Here is a 16,041-nt window from a genome sequence, read left to right on the forward strand (position 1 = left end):
TTTTTTTTTTTTTTTTGGTTTTTCGAGACAGGGTTTCTCTGTGGTTTTGGAGCCTGTCCTGGAACTAGCTCTTGTAGACCAGGCTGGTCTCGAACTCACAGAGATTTTTTTTAAAAGTTTTAAAGGTTGCTTTAGTTCTGCACTGTAGTAATTCATTCTCATCTCTTGCACCTAGGTTCCTTAGCCAGAGACTACCGATGTTACCAGGCCTCGTGTGTATTTTGTAAGGGAAGTCTATATGGATGTAGCAGATATAAATATGTAGAGTTGGTGAGATGGCTCAGTGGGGAAAAGTAAATGCTCAAGTACAGCCACACTGACTTCTCAATCCCGGGTGAGGTGAGTGCATACACATTTAGATAGGTGTGCTTGATTACTTCCCGAATTCTGAGATTATAGGCATGTGCCACCATGCCTAGCTAGTATATTCTTTTTTAAAATATTTATTATGTATGCAACATTTTGTCTATGTGTATGCCTGCAGGTTAGAAGAGGGCACCAGACCCCATTACAGATGAGTGTGAGCCACCATCTGGTTGCTGGGAATTAAACTCAAACTCAGGACCTTTGGAAGAGCAGGCAATGCTCTTAACCACTGAGCCATCTCTCCAGCCTGCTAATATATTCTTTACAACAGTTTTTTTGTTTTGCTTTGAGACAGGATTTCTCTATAGCTTTGGAGCCTGTCCTAGAACTCACTCTGTAGACCAGGTTGGCCTCAAACTCACAGAGATCTGCCTGTCTCTGCCTCTGCCCCCAAGTGCTGGGATTAAAAGCTGTGCGCCCCCTCCACCCCGCCTTTATAACAGTTTGGGGTACACAGAAAAATTGTGAAAGTTGTTGAGTATCTCATGCCTGAGCCTCAACTGGTCTGAGGCCCAACTAAAAAAAGTGACAACTGGGTGAGGGTGGCACACACCTTTAATCCCAGCACTCGGAAGGCAGAGGCAGGCAGATCTCTGTGAGTTCGAGGCCAGCCTGGTACAGAGCGAGTTCCAGGACAGGCTCCATACCTAAGAAACCCTGTCTTGAAAAAAAAAAGTGTATCTATAGACAGCACCGCTATAGTTGGATGTCTGTATTTAAGACAAGGGTGGGTGGACGGTACACATTAGCTCCACTGACCTGGTCATTCAGATGCTGTTCCTGCCAAAGAGAGACTTGTCTAATCTCTGGCCCTTGACCAACTTAAGATAACTGAGGTCTTGGAATGTCTTCTGTAAATGCCTCCGTCCGTCTGATTAATGAGCATAATCACTGCACCACTTTGACTTCTGGCTGTGGAAGAAGAATCCCTTGTGTGGGTTTTCTCTGCCTACTGATTGGCTCCCAATCTGAAACTCCAAGGCCTGGCTTGCTGATGTGTTATATATACACAGATGCTGGGAATTATTTCGTGTGTGGTCCCAGTGGGGGTCTGTGCTGAGTAGTTAAAATTGTTGGGAACGCTGGTGAAATGGATCTGGCCTCTCTGCTTATTCAGTGACAAGTATTTACTTGTTTACACAGCAAGAACTATAATAGATCCCGGATGCTGTGCAGAAGTTGCAATGCTGGCTCTCTGGTGTTTTATGTATTTGTGTGGGTCTGTATATGTGAACAGAGGTGCCCATGAAGCCCAACAGCAATGGTTCTCCCTGGAGATGAAGCTATACAGGCAGCTGTTAGCAGTCCAACTGTGGTGCATTCTGGGAATGGAACCGGGTCTTTACTCAGCCATCCCTCCAAGTGCTCATGAGTACCCTCATGTGTGCAGGCTGATGCTGAATAAACCGTAGATCAGCAAGGAGGTGCGGGTGAGCCTATTCACTAATTCAGGCTACACAACCCACCTGGACACCTGAAGACTTACAGCTGAGGGCTGAGCCCCGCCCCGCTGTCCGGCCATGTAAGGAAACACAGGTAGGGAGGCCATGTGGTTGTCCTACAGGACATTATGCACAACTGAAAAACTGCATTTTTTTTTGATGGTGCATAGCTGTGTTCCTAACAACGAGGCAGACAGCATGAAGACCTGAGTTCAGATCCCCAGTGCCCACATTAAAAAGCCAGTAAAAGCTGGGTGTGGTGGCACATGCCCCTGATCCCAGGAGACCGGAGGATCTCTGAATTCAAGGCTAGCCTAGTCTAGAGTGAGTTCCAGGACAGCCAAGACTACAGAGAAACCCTGGCTCATTAAAATAAAATAAAAAATTAAGCCAGGTGGTGGTGTTGCCTTATGCCTTTAATCCCAGCACTAGAACTAGTTCTAGGACAGCCAGGGCTACATGAGATACCAAGTCTCAAAAAAACAAAGCAAGGTGGATGGTGGTGGCACACGCTTTTAATCCCAGCACTTAGGAGCCAGAGGTGGGCAGATTTCTGTGAGTTCAGGGCCAGTCCACTCTACAGCCAGGGAGGGCTCCATAAAGAAACCCTGTCTCAAAAGCCAAAAAAATAAATTAAAAACCTAGTCATGGGCCAAAAAGATGGCTTAACAAATAGCAGCTTGCATTGCAAGCCTAGCAACCGGAGTTTGATCCCCAGAATCCACCTAAAGGTGTTAGGATAAAACCTACTAAATTGTCTTCTTACTCACGTGCTGTAAGCATGCACGTGCACTCAGGGACAAACTGTAACCCCCAGCACTGAGGCGGGCAGAGACAAGAATTAGGGGCTTGCTACCTTTCAGAGTAACTCCAGGTTCAATGTAGTCCTATCTTTAAAGAAATATAGAATACAGCCAGGCGGTGGTGGCGCACACCTTTAATCCCAGCACTCAGAATGCAGAGCAGGTAAATCCCTGTGAGTTCGAGGCTAGCCTGGTTTATAAGAGATGGTTCCAGGACAGCTAGGATTGTTATACAGGAAAACCCTGTTTCTAAAAACAACGAAACAAACAACAAAAAAACGAAATACAGAACATAGGACACAAGACATCACGACTTCTATGTCCTACCACAATCTTTACAAAGAGGGCAAATTTCATGTTTATACCCCATTAAGTCACAAGGAGCAGCTATCTTAAAAACATCAATTGTGAGCTGGGCAGTGGTGGCAAGTGGATCGCTGGGAGTTTGAAACCAGCCAGATCTACAGAGTTCCAGGACAGAATGGACGATTCAGAGAAACCCTATCTCAAAAATCGAAAACCATCAATTGTGGAAGAGTGGTGGTGGGCGCACGCCTTTAATCCCAGCACTTTGGAGGCAGAGGCCAGCAGATCTCTGTAAATTCAAGGCCAGCTTGGTCTGAGTGAATTCCAGGATAGATAGCCAGGACTGTTTCAGAGAAACATTGCCTTGGGGGAGGGGCAAACAGACGGACTTCAGTTGCTACAGAATGAGCTCCAGATAGTCCAACCCTGTCTGGAGAAAAAAACAAAAACAAAAAACCCTGAATTTGATGCCAGCCTGGCCTACAGAGCAAGTTCAAGAAGAACAGCCAAGAGAATTCTCAAGAAAAACCTATTACCTTTCCTATGAATAAGTCATCTTTTCTTTGCAGTGGGATAAAAGAACCCCATACTTACCAACAGTCTGACTTGTAGCTTAAGGACTGAGGGACTAAGTTCACTAAGGCAAACTGAGGCAGGTCTCCCTATTAGTGGGAAAGACAAGGGGAACCATGAGTTAACTTCAAAAAGATCCCACAGGACCTGGATTAAGTAGGACTGGGGATGAACTAGATGAGACACCAGCGTCAGCAATTCTCCCATTGCACCGGGAAAGACTAGACCAGAGGCTCAATCAGTCCCAGAAGTCAAAGCACAGACAGTTGTGTAGCAGGGACAGCACATGGGTAGTTCTTCCATGTGAGCCTCAAGCTCTCCATTGGATTCACAGCAGTTAGATGAGAAATGGCCACTCCAGTGCCTCGGTGCGCTGCACTTGCTCAGTTTATTTTTCAGACAGGGCCCATATAACCCTGGTTGTCTGCAGAGATGCCATGTAGACCACGCTAGCCTTAAATATTCATCTGCTTCTGCCCCCAACCAGTCCTGGGGTTAAAGAAATGTGCTTTTTTATTTCCTTAGATAGGATGGCCTTAATATCGATTCTCCTGCCTCAGCCTGCCAGAATGCTGAGATTACACATATGACATGTATTTGGTAAACCCATTGTCCACCTTTTCCTGGGTCAGCAATCCTCACTTAAAGATACTGCAGCAACAGGACGCCCAGTGACAGCTAGAATGCCATGCGGTAGAGGATACCACCATCTCACAGGTCAGATGGACGGACATGGAACTTTATAGGCCCCACACTCAGCCTTTCTATTAGCCCACTTCATTCTGACAACACATGTCAACTAAAGAGCAGGGGAGTGTGGGTTAGACAGTCTCAGGACACCAGACACTTCTGCATCATTTGCCCTGACTCTCTTCCCCCAGGGAATGAACAACTGGGCTCCTCTACAGCCTCCAGCCCAGTCTGGTAATGCTTCACTCCTGCTGGTGTTCAGACGGCCCAGAGAACACCCTTTAACCCGGAATTCTTTCAGGCAGAAGACAATCTCTTAAATACAGAGGAAACATTCAGACCTGAAGTCAGAGAGTTAATAAGAGTGATCACCCAATGCTCCATTTCCCCATGTGTCTAGCTAGCCCTTTTGATGAACAGCTCAATGAATGAGTCACAAATATGGAAGCCCAATGGAGATGGTTGAAAAAAGTCAGTAGACTTTATTGCTTCTGGGGTGTAGGGCTCAGGAGCTCTTGGTGGGACGGGTCCGTTTCCTCTTCACCACCACAGGCTTCTGGCTTCGTAGGATGGCACTGGCCCTGCGGATGGCCGCCTGAGGATGGGATAGGAAACTTAGCTCATCAACTCAAAGACAAAGCCCCCAACCCCCACTTACTACTGCCTGCTTCCAAGGGCTGGGGAAATCAAGATTTTTTTTTTTTTGCTTTTTCGAGACAGGGTTTCTCTGTGGTTTTGGAGCCTGTCATGGAACTAGCTCTTGTAGACCAGGCTGGTCTCGAACTCACAGAGATTTTTTTTAAAAGTTTTAAAGGTTGCTTTAGTTCTGCACTGTAGTAATTCATTCTCATCTCTTGCACCTAGGTTCCTTAGCCAGAGACTACCGATGTTACCAGGCCTCGTGTGTATTTTGTAAGGGAAGTCTATATGGATGTAGCAGATATAAATATGTAGAGTTGGTGAGATGGCTCAGTGGGGAAAAGTAAATGCTCAAGTACAGCCACACTGACTTCTCAATCCCGGGTGAGGTGAGTGCATACACATTTAGATAGGTGTGCTTGATTACTTCCCGAATTCTGAGATTATAGGCATGTGCCACCATGCCTAGCTAGTATATTCTTTTTTAAAATATTTATTATGTATGCAACATTTTGTCTATGTGTATGCCTGCAGGTTAGAAGAGGGCACCAGACCCCATTACAGATGAGTGTGAGCCACCATCTGGTTGCTGGGAATTAAACTCAAACTCAGGACCTTTGGAAGAGCAGGCAATGCTCTTAACCACTGAGCCATCTCTCCAGCCTGCTAATATATTCTTTACAACAGTTTTTTTGTTTTGCTTTGAGACAGGATTTCTCTATAGCTTTGGAGCCTGTCCTAGAACTCACTCTGTAGACCAGGTTGGCCTCAAACTCACAGAGATCTGCCTGTCTCTGCCTCTGCCCCCAAGTGCTGGGATTAAAAGCTGTGCGCCCCCTCCACCCCGCCTTTATAACAGTTTGGGGTACACAGAAAAATTGTGAAAGTTGTTGAGTATCTCATGCCTGAGCCTCAACTGGTCTGAGGCCCAACTAAAAAAAGTGACAACTGGGTGAGGGTGGCACACACCTTTAATCCCAGCACTCGGAAGGCAGAGGCAGGCGGATCTCTGTGAGTTCGAGGCCAGCCTGGTACAGAGCGAGTTCCAGGACAGGCTCCATACCTAAGAAACCCTGTCTTGAAAAAAAAAAGTGTATCTATAGACAGCACCGCTATAGTTGGATGTCTGTATTTAAGACAAGGGTGGGTGGACGGTACACATTAGCTCCACTGACCTGGTCATTCAGATGCTGTTCCTGCCAAAGAGAGACTTGTCTAATCTCTGGCCCTTGACCAACTTAAGATAACTGAGGTCTTGGAATGTCTTCTGTAAATGCCTCCGTCCGTCTGATTAATGAGCATAATCACTGCACCACTTTGACTTCTGGCTGTGGAAGAAGACTCCCTTGTGTGGGTTTTCTCTGCCTACTGATTGGCTCCCAATCTGAAACTCCAAGGCCTGGCTTGCTGATGTGTTATATATACACAGATGCTGGGAATTATTTCGTGTGTGGTCCCAGTGGGGGTCTGTGCTGAGTAGTTAAAATTGTTGGGAACGCTGGTGAAATGGATCTGGCCTCTCTGCTTATTCAGTGACAAGTATTTACTTGTTTACACAGCAAGAACTATAATAGATCCCGGATGCTGTGCAGAAGTTGCAATGCTGGCTCTCTGGTGTTTTATGTATTTGTGTGGGTCTGTATATGTGAACAGAGGTGCCCATGAAGCCCAACAGCAATGGTTCTCCCTGGAGATGAAGCTATACAGGCAGCTGTTAGCAGTCCAACTGTGGTGCATTCTGGGAATGGAACCGGGTCTTTACTCAGCCATCCCTCCAAGTGCTCATGAGTACCCTCATGTGTGCAGGCTGATGCTGAATAAACCGTAGATCAGCAAGGAGGTGCGGGTGAGCCTATTCACTAATTCAGGCTACACAACCCACCTGGACACCTGAAGACTTACAGCTGAGGGCTGAGCCCCGCCCCGCTGTCCGGCCATGTAAGGAAACACAGGTAGGGAGGCCATGTGGTTGTCCTACAGGACATTATGCACAACTGAAAAACTGCATTTTTTTTTGATGGTGCATAGCTGTGTTCCTAACAGCGAGGCAGACAGCATGAAGACCTGAGTTCAGATCCCCAGTGCCCACATTAAAAAGCCAGTAAAAGCTGGGTGTGGTGGCACATGCCCCTGATCCCAGGAGACCGGAGGATCTCTGAATTCAAGGCTAGCCTAGTCTAGAGTGAGTTCCAGGACAGCCAAGACTACAGAGAAACCCTGGCTCATTAAAATAAAATAAAAAATTAAGCCAGGTGGTGGTGTTGCCTTATGCCTTTAATCCCAGCACTAGAACTAGTTCTAGGACAGCCAGGGCTACATGAGATACCACGTCTCAAAAAAACAAAGCAAGGTGGATGGTGGTGGCACACGCTTTTAATCCCAGCACTTGGGAGCCAGAGGTGGGCAGATTTCTGTGAGTTCAGGGCCAGTCCACTCTACAGCCAGGGAGGGCTCCATAAAGAAACCCTGTCTCAAAAGCCAAAAAAATAAATTAAAAACCTAGTCATGGGCCAAAAAGATGGCTTAACAAATAGCAGCTTGCCTTGCAAGCCTAGCAACCGGAGTTTGATCCCCAGAATCCACCTAAAGGTGTTAGGATAAAACCTACTAAATTGTCTTCTTACTCACGTGCTGTAAGCATGCACGTGCACTCAGGGACAAACTGTAACCCCCAGCACTGAGGCGGGCAGAGACAAGAATTAGGGGCTTGCTACCTTTCAGAGTAACTCCAGGTTCAATGTAGTCCTATCTTTAAAGAAATATAGAATACAGCCAGGCGGTGGTGGCGCACACCTTTAATCCCAGCACTCAGAATGCAGAGCAGGTAAATCCCTGTGAGTTCGAGGCTAGCCTGGTTTATAAGAGATGGTTCCAGGACAGCTAGGATTGTTATACAGGAAAACCCTGTTTCTAAAAACAACGAAACAAACAACAAAAAAACGAAATACAGAACATAGGACACAAGACATCACGACTTCTATGTCCTACCACAATCTTTACAAAGAGGGCAAATTTCATGTTTATACCCCATTAAGTCACAAGGAGCAGCTATCTTAAAAACATCAATTGTGAGCTGGGCAGTGGTGGCAAGTGGATCGCTGGGAGTTTGAAACCAGCCAGATCTACAGAGTTCCAGGACAGAATGGACGATTCAGAGAAACCCTATCTCAAAAATCGAAAACCATCAATTGTGGAAGAGTGGTGGTGGGCGCACGCCTTTAATCCCAGCACTTTGGAGGCAGAGGCCAGCAGATCTCTGTAAATTCAAGGCCAGCTTGGTCTACTGAGTGAATTCCAGGATAGCCAGGACTGTTTCAGAGAAACATTGCCTTGGGGGAGGGGCAAACAGACGGACTTCAGTTGCTACATAATGAGCTCCAGATAGTCCAACCCTGTCTGGAGAAAAAAACAAAAACAAAAAACCCTGAATTTGATGCCAGCCTGGCCTACAGAGCAAGTTCAAGAAGAACAGCCAAGAGAATTCTCAAGAAAAACCTATTACCTTTCCTATGAATAAGTCATCTTTTCTTTGCAGTGGGATAAAAGAACCCCATATTTACCAACAGTCTGACTTGTAGCTTAAGGACTGAGGGACTAAGTTCACTAAGGCAAACTGAGGCAGGTCTCCCTATTAGTGGGAAAGACAAGGGGAACCATGAGTTAACTTCAAAAAGATCCCACAGGACCTGGATTAAGTAGGACTGGGGATGAACTAGATGAGACACCAGCGTCAGCAATTCTCCCATTGCACCGGGAAAGACTAGACCAGAGGCTCAATCAGTCCCAGAAGTCAAAGCACAGACAGTTGTGTAGCAGGGACAGCACATGGGTAGTTCTTCCATGTGAGCCTCAAGCTCTCCATTGGATTCACAGCAGTTAGATGAGAAATGGCCACTCCAGTGCCTCGGTGCGCTGCACTTGCTCAGTTTATTTTTCAGACAGGGCCCATATAACCCTGGTTGTCTGCAGAGATGCCATGTAGACCACGCTAGCCTTAAATATTCATCTGCTTCTGCCCCCAACCAGTCCTGGGGTTAAAGAAATGTGCTTTTTTATTTCCTTAGATAGGATGGCCTTAATATCGATTCTCCTGCCTCAGCCTGCCAGAATGCTGAGATTACACATATGACATGTATTTGGTAAACCCATTGTCCACCTTTTCCTGGGTCAGCAATCCTCACTTAAAGATACTGCAGCAACAGGACGCCCAGTGACAGCTAGAATGCCATGCGGTAGAGGATACCACCATCTCACAGGTCAGATGGACGGACATGGAACTTTATAGGCCCCACACTCAGCCTTTCTATTAGCCCACTTCATTCTGACAACACATGTCAACTAAAGAGCAGGGGAGTGTGGGTTAGACAGTCTCAGGACACCAGACACTTCTGCATCATTTGCCCTGACTCTCTTCCCCCAGGGAATGAACAACTGGGCTCCTCTACAGCCTCCAGCCCAGTCTGGTAATGCTTCACTCCTGCTGGTGTTCAGAAGGCCCAGAGAACACCCTTTAACCCGGAATTCTTTCAGGCAGAAGACAATCTCTTAAATACAGAGGAAACATTAAGACCTGAAGTCAGAGAGTTAGTAAGAGTGATCACCCAATGCTCCATTTCCCCATGTGTCTAGCTAGCCCTTTTGATGAACAGCTCAATGAATGAGTCACAAATATGGAAGCCCAATGGAGATGGTTGAAAAAAGTCAGTAGACTTTATTGCTTCTGGGGTGTAGGGCTCAGGAGCTCTTGGTGGGACGGGTCCGTTTCCTCTTCACCACCACAGGCTTCTGGCTTCGTAGGATGGCACTGGCCCTGCGGATGGCCGCCTGAGGATGGGATAGGAAACTTAGCTCATCAACTCAAAGACAAAGCCCCCAACCCCCACTTACTACTGCCTGCTTCCAAGGGCTGGGGAAATCAAGATTTTTTTTTTTTTGCTTTTTCGAGACAGGGTTTCTCTGTGGTTTTGGAGCCTGTCATGGAACTAGCTCTTGTAGACCAGGCTGGTCTCGAACTCACAGAGATCCGCCTGCCTCTGCCTCCCAAGTGCTGGGTTTAAAGGCGCCTGGCTTTTTTTTAGTATTTATTTATCATGTATGCAGATTCTGCCTGCATACCAGAAGAGGGCGTCAGATCTCATTACAAATGGTTGTAAGCCACCATGTGGGTGCTGGGAATTGAACTCAGGACCTCTGGAAGAGCAGCCAGTGCTCTTAACCTCTGAGCCATCTGTCCAGCTCCGAAATCAGGATTCTTCAGTCTAGTTCCCGCTAATCATAGTCAAGTAGCCAGCCAGGCCTACATCCAGTCCCTCCAGCAGGCACAGTACCAGCTACCCTCCTGCCCTAAAGATTTCATCACTCACCATGCGCAGATCGGGGCGGTACTTGTTCTTTCGGATCATGTGCCTGATGCTGCTCAGGGTGGCCCGTGCATTCTTGTTGATGGTGGTCCTTACGTAAGAAGTAGCTGGTTTGCGCTGACCTGGTATGGGGAGTCTAGGAGTCAGTCCGTCCGTGTATCTCCCAGATAGGAACACAGAACCTCCTCACCCTTACCCAAATGACTGCCCATTCAAAACACTCACTAAGGGATAACACAGGTCAGTCTTAACCGAAGACTGTGGAAAACCCATCCCTCTCTTTAAACACCGGATACAGCAGGGGCTATAGTAGCACAAGCTACTAATCCAGCACTCAGGAGGCAGGTCGAGCTCCGTGAGTTCGAAGCCAGCTTACAGAGTTCCAGGACAGCGAGGTCTAGAGGGCTGTCCTTAAAAGCCACACGATTCTACGTAGAGCTATTCCCTCCGTGAAGCACTTCTAATTTCTCCACTTCTGACTTACACGGCTGGCAAGGCAGAAGATTCCCCAGGCAACACTAGGGATACTCTGGGCCCTGGAAAAGAGACCTCCTGTCTGCAAAGGCTCACCGGATCTGCGTTTCATGACCACCACGACCCCTTTGCCGTCGGCCGCGGGCTCCACTCCCACTGTCTTGCGGTGAATCAGCCCGTTGTAGCGGAAGGAGTTACGGGCTTTCAGATTATTGGGTTCCTGGAGATGCAGGAGATGGTAAATTCAGGCCGGGAGACACGCGAAGGGCCCACAACCAAGGACCCCAGAATGCCTCTCCCACACCGGCCCCACTTACGGTGCTGTACGTCTGCTTATTCCTCTTGATCAGGAAACTGGAGCAGTTCCGAACGACCATCCATTGCAGATGCGCAGACATGGCGGCGCCTACGGGGAAACGGGGCACGTGAAAGATGTGAAGCAGAGAAGCAAGCTAGGCTATGTCGCCTGGGTAACCCGGAGCGCCGCGAAACAACGATGAAGAGCTCCTTCAGGCAGGAACCGGCGACCAAAGGAGGCAAGCCGAACTACGGCGGCTGCGACTGAAAGGTGGGGGGGAAGGGAAACTAAGGCTCCACTTCCGGCGGCGATGAGTGCCGCTAATGGCACTTGGCACAAGAAGAGAAAATAGGCTGGAGACCGAAGCGGTAGGCGCGAGATGGCGGCCACGAGGGACGGAGACGACTCACACTCACCTCCTCTTCTATGGCGGACGGAGACGGAAAGAGGAGCGCTAGAGGCGGGTCGACGCCTTTAAAGTGGTAACGCATTTCCGCTTCCTCCCCGGGCGCTCCTGAAGCCGGCCATCCAGCTTCCTCCGGTTCTTGGGTTCCGCCTCCCAGTCGTCTTGGTTGTTGCCTTCGCGTATCGCTCGGAAACCTTCGGAAATCTTCGGCTGGAGATCCGGAGGCTTTCTCGCGGTGGAACATTGCCCCGCCGTGGGCGGTTGGGAAGTTTTCGGGGGTCAGTGACTGGCTTTCCGAGAGGTTCCGAAAAGCAGAGGCTCACACCATCCCTCTGGTCTGTTCAATTAGCACTTAGCACATGGTGGGCACTAAATAAACATTTTGAAAAAGGCTATTGCTCTCTTGTCTAGCTGATCCTCCCTTGAGAATACCAGGAGTGCGTCATAACACCAGGCTTAATACTTGATTATAAGATTTATTTATTTAAAAAAAAATTGGTTTGACATAGGGAGTGGGTTGATACAGGATACTTGGTCTAGGGTGTTTTCCCTGCATATCTTGCCCAAAACATCAATTGCTTTCTTTACTCAGGAAATACATGATGTCTCAAGTACTGAAGTAAGTAACTGTTCCAGTTGTCCTTTGTGTCACGTTAAAGCAGTCTTTTGCCTTCTCTCCCGCCCTTTTGTATTGGGATATAAAAGCGTATGAAAAATAAACGTGGGCGAATTCAGTATTAAGTATTCAACTGAGTTGCCCTCCCTGTTATAAAAAGAGATTTTTTTTAAAGCCTATTTCTTTTTTATTTTATGTGCATTGTTTTTTTTTATCTGCTTGTATGTCTGTGTGAGGGTGATAGATCCCCTAGAACTAAAATTACAGTCAACCAAGCCATTTCTGTAGCCCCTACTTATTTCTTTTTATGTAACGTGTATAAGTTTTTATGATTTGGGTTCGTGTGTGTGTTTTATTGTTTTTGCTTGGATATATGTTTGGGGGCTATGTGTTTGACTGGTGCCTGCAGAGGCCAGAGGAGGGAACCAGGCAAAAGTTACAGCTGTGGACCATCACGTGGGTGCTGGGAATAAAATCTGGGTCCTCCAGGTGGATCTCCATGAGTTCGAGGCCAACCTGGTCAACAGAGCAAGTTCCAGGATAGGCTCCAAAGCTACAGAAAAACCCTGCCTCGAAAAACAAAACAAAAAAAAAAAAAAAAAAAATTCTGGATCATCTGGAAGAACAGCCAGTACTCTTAACTGAGTCATCTGTCCAGCCCCAGATTTATTTATTTTTAGTTATGATGTATGGGGGTGTTGTGTTCACATGTGAACTGCAAGAACCCTCAGTCCAAAAGAAATCTAATCTCCTGGAGCTAGAGTTACAGGCAGCTGTTAGCTGCCACGTGAGTGGGTGCTGGGAACCAAACCATGGTCCTCTGCAAGAAAAGCAAGTGATCTTAGGCTCTGAGCTGTACTCCTGTCCTCATGACAGGACGTCATGATAAATGGATGTATAGGCTGTTTTAAGCACTGATGTGGCATGGAGACTTCAGGACGGTTCTGCTCTTCTTCATGATCACAGGACTGTCTCCCAGGAGAGCACCAGTGCCCAGCAGGCCACTGTCAGACCTCTTCTCTCACCGGTCAAGTGGATCTCTGTGAGTTCGAGGCCAGCCTCATCTACAAGAGCTAGTTCCAGGACAGCTAGGGCTGTTATACAGAGAAACCTTGTCTCAAAAAAAAAAAAAAAACCAAACAAACAAACAAACAAAAAAAACCCTTTATTATCTCATGCTTGGCTCAGTCTATGCAGAAATACTCCTGTCTGTCCTCAGCAATATATGGCCAATTCCGGCAGCTCACAGCAATCTACTCCACAGTCTTTTTAATGTTTTGTTAGCATTTATTAATTATGCATAAAGTGGGTTTATATATTTTCATATGTGTATATAATGTATTTTGGTCATAGTCAGACACACACCCACACTCTTGTCCCTTCTCCCATGGCTGTTAATTTGTATGTGTGTGTGGTGTGTGTGTGTGTGTGTGTATGTCCCAGGGAGTGTCCTTCGTATTGTTTACAGGCTCATGGGTGGGAGTCTGCTTACAGGAGCAAATACACTTTACAGTGGCTACATCACTAAGGAACATCTAACTTCCTCCTCCATCCATCATCCTGAATCTTCTTCAACTCTGAAACTAGACAGTCTTGGGAGAACCTAGACAGAACTGTCCCGATGTTTCCTTCACTCCAGGGGAGCAGGGGTTTCCTGTAACTGCTGTTGGTTCCCTTAGTATTCCACATGGCCCCCCACCTCAGAGTGCCCTGGCCATATCCACTAAGTCAAAGCCATCTTCAGGGATCAGCTTCCACAGCAGGAAAGGATGTTTTCTAGACGCATCTATCAATAAAAAAGCCAGTTTCCACCAAGTAGTAGTGGCACAAACATTCAATCCCAGCACTTGGGAGGCAGAAGCAGGCAGATCTCTGAGTTCGAGGCCAGCCTGGTCTACAAAGCGAATTCTAGGGCAAATACATAGAAAAACCCTATCTCGAAAAACAAAAAACATGGGGCTGGAGAGATGGCTCAACGGTTAAGAGCATTGCCTGCTTTTCCAAAGGTCCTGAGTTCAATTCCCAGCAACCACATGGTGGCACGCAACCATCTGTAATGAGGTCTGGTGCCCTCTTCTGGCCTTCAGGCATACACGCAGAAAGAATACTGTATACATAATAAATAAATAAATAAATAAATAAATAAATAAGAAAAACAAAAAGCAAAACAAACAAACAAAAAGCCACAGCTTCCATGCCACCTCCTTCGGGACACCATTCCTGGGAAGTTCGGGAATTGTGTGTCTAGGAACTACATGAGGGTAGGGGTTTTGTCAGGGTCACATCTGACTAGTGCAGCCCGCAGCCCTGACCTTAGTGGGTTCATTTTCCCACCTTGAGTTCACACGGCCCTGCAGTGAACACAGGAGAACACAAAGAGCAAGAGTTTTGGGGTTCTGGCTGCTGATCTTGTGCCCCAGAGAATGTTTTTCTGCTGTGCTTGGCAAGTGCATGCTAAGCTTTACCAGGCTAGCTACATTCCCAGCCTGCCCAGCGATTGTTCAGATCCTCATTTGGGTACACCATGGGCCAGGTGGAGGCCGCAGGAGGCAGGCGCTAAATAATCACAACATCTAGGGCTGCAGAGATGGTTCAGCGTTTAAGAACACCTATTACTCTTACAGAGGAGCTGATTCTTAGCACCGACATGGTAGTTCACAATCATCCATAACCTCAGTTCCAGTGGATCCAATAACCTCTTCTGATTTCTGTGGGCACCAAGTGTGCATGCCCATGGTGTACTCACACACACATATGTAGGCGAAACACACATAAGATAAAATGAATATATCTAATAAAAATTATTTTTAAAAAAACAACAACATCTAGCTAACTCCATTTTGCCTTCTTCAAGCTTGGCCCTAGTCACCTGGCGCCAGGGCAGGGTCGTGCGCCGGCTGCTGCTCCCTCCCAGACTTGAGCCACCTGGCTGTGAGCTCCAGTCTGGCTCAGGTGACCATGCAGGCATTGGGCACACCTGGCGCAGGGCCCTGACCCCGCCCCGGGCAGCCGCACCCCGGGACGCTCTCGGGGAGCAGGCGGCGGCGGGCCACCGAGCGCCATGGCGGCGGTGTCACCGGTGTGCGGCTCACAGGCGTCACCGGTCGGCGCCTCGCCCCCACCGGCGCCCTCACCGGCTCCGGCCACCGGCCTGGGCCGCTGCCGCATGGCGCTGCTGCTGGCGGTAGCCTTGGACGTGGCGGGCATGGCGGCGCTTCTGACCGGCGTGTTCGCGCAGCTGCAGGTGCGTGGCCGCGACTTCGGGGACCTGCTCATCTACTCTGGGGCGCTGCTGGTCTTCTTGAGCCTGCTGGGCTGGATCCTCTGGTACACCGGCAACATCGAGATCTCGCGCCAGGAGCTCGAGCGCGACTACGGCCTGAGGCCCTCGGCGATCGCCCGCCTTGCGCGCAAGCTGTCCCGCCGCTGGTCGGCGCCCGCCACCGCCGGTCCCCGGGCGTCCCCGGGTCTCCGCGCAGCGCGCAGAGCCGCCCGCACGCCCCAGACGTCCGCCTCCGGCTCCCGCCGGGTGCGTCTGCAGCTCGCCACGCTCGAGGCGGGGCCTGGAGCGGCGGGCGCGGGCAGCGAGTGAGCCCCAGGTGAGGACACGTAGAAAGAGTGAGAGGTGATGGTGGGGAGAATGACACGTCGCCGAAAGGGGAGGCAGGAGGGGAGTGAGTCAGAGATAGCAGAGGCGCAGAAGGATGGGTGGGACAAGGTTAGCCATCCCAGCGCACCCTCCCTTTGCTCCACGTGCAACAGGCCTCATTCCATCCGCTCTCTGTACTCAGTTCTCTGAGTTCATTACTTTTACTGTACAATAAGGGAGGTGCCACTCTTGTCTGGACCACACAGTGTGCAGGTGGAAGAGCGCCATTTGTCCAGACATGCTGCCCTAATGAGAAGGCAGAGGCCAAGAAACAGTGGGCACAGGGCGAGGGAAATCACCCTCATTCCCTTCCCTTCCTCTGCTGTTTTTCTTCTTCTTCTTCTTCTTCTTCTTCTTCTTCTTCTTCTTCTTCTTCTTCTTCTTCTTCTTCTTCTTCTTCTTCTTCTTCTTCTTCTTCT

General features: G+C 48.5%; 2 protein-coding genes across 3 annotated transcripts in view; one reads left to right on the forward strand and one right to left on the reverse strand.

Moving 5' to 3' along the window:
- Nucleotides 1-4,620: 4,620 nt before the first annotated feature.
- Rpl28 (ribosomal protein L28) lies at nucleotides 4,621-11,384 on the reverse strand. 2 transcript variants are annotated; one of them, XM_050130759.1, is made up of 5 exons: nucleotides 11,368-11,384; nucleotides 10,971-11,059; nucleotides 10,750-10,873; nucleotides 10,183-10,301; nucleotides 9,502-9,643 (listed from the first exon to the last, which is right to left on the reverse strand). In XM_050130759.1, exons 2-5 carry the CDS (start codon nucleotides 11,049-11,051, stop codon nucleotides 9,554-9,556), a joined length of 414 nt encoding a protein of 137 aa, XP_049986716.1. In that variant the 5' UTR covers nucleotides 11,052-11,059; nucleotides 11,368-11,384; the 3' UTR covers nucleotides 9,502-9,553. The 2 variants fall into 2 exon arrangements, with proteins under 2 accessions (XP_049986715.1, XP_049986716.1); XM_050130758.1 differs by lacking the exons at nucleotides 9,502-9,643; nucleotides 11,368-11,384 and adding an exon at nucleotides 4,621-4,775 and having other exon boundaries at nucleotides 10,971-11,361.
- A 3,467-nt stretch (nucleotides 11,385-14,851) lies between these two features.
- The window catches only part of Tmem238 (transmembrane protein 238), a 16,136-nt gene continuing 14,946 nt past the window's right edge, over nucleotides 14,852-16,041 (forward strand). The window contains exon 1 of the mRNA XM_050130757.1: nucleotides 14,852-15,572. Within this exon, the coding sequence (XP_049986714.1) occupies nucleotides 15,035-15,565 (531 nt within the window). The 5' untranslated portion in view covers nucleotides 14,852-15,034 and the 3' untranslated portion in view covers nucleotides 15,566-15,572. The remainder of the gene's footprint in view (nucleotides 15,573-16,041) is intronic.

The sequence above is a fragment of the Alexandromys fortis genome, unplaced genomic scaffold (genome assembly GCF_014885135.2).
Source record: "Alexandromys fortis isolate MF-2015 unplaced genomic scaffold, M_Fortis_MF-2015_v1.1 scaffold_344, whole genome shotgun sequence".
NCBI classification, from domain to species: domain Eukaryota; kingdom Metazoa; phylum Chordata; class Mammalia; order Rodentia; family Cricetidae; genus Alexandromys; species Alexandromys fortis.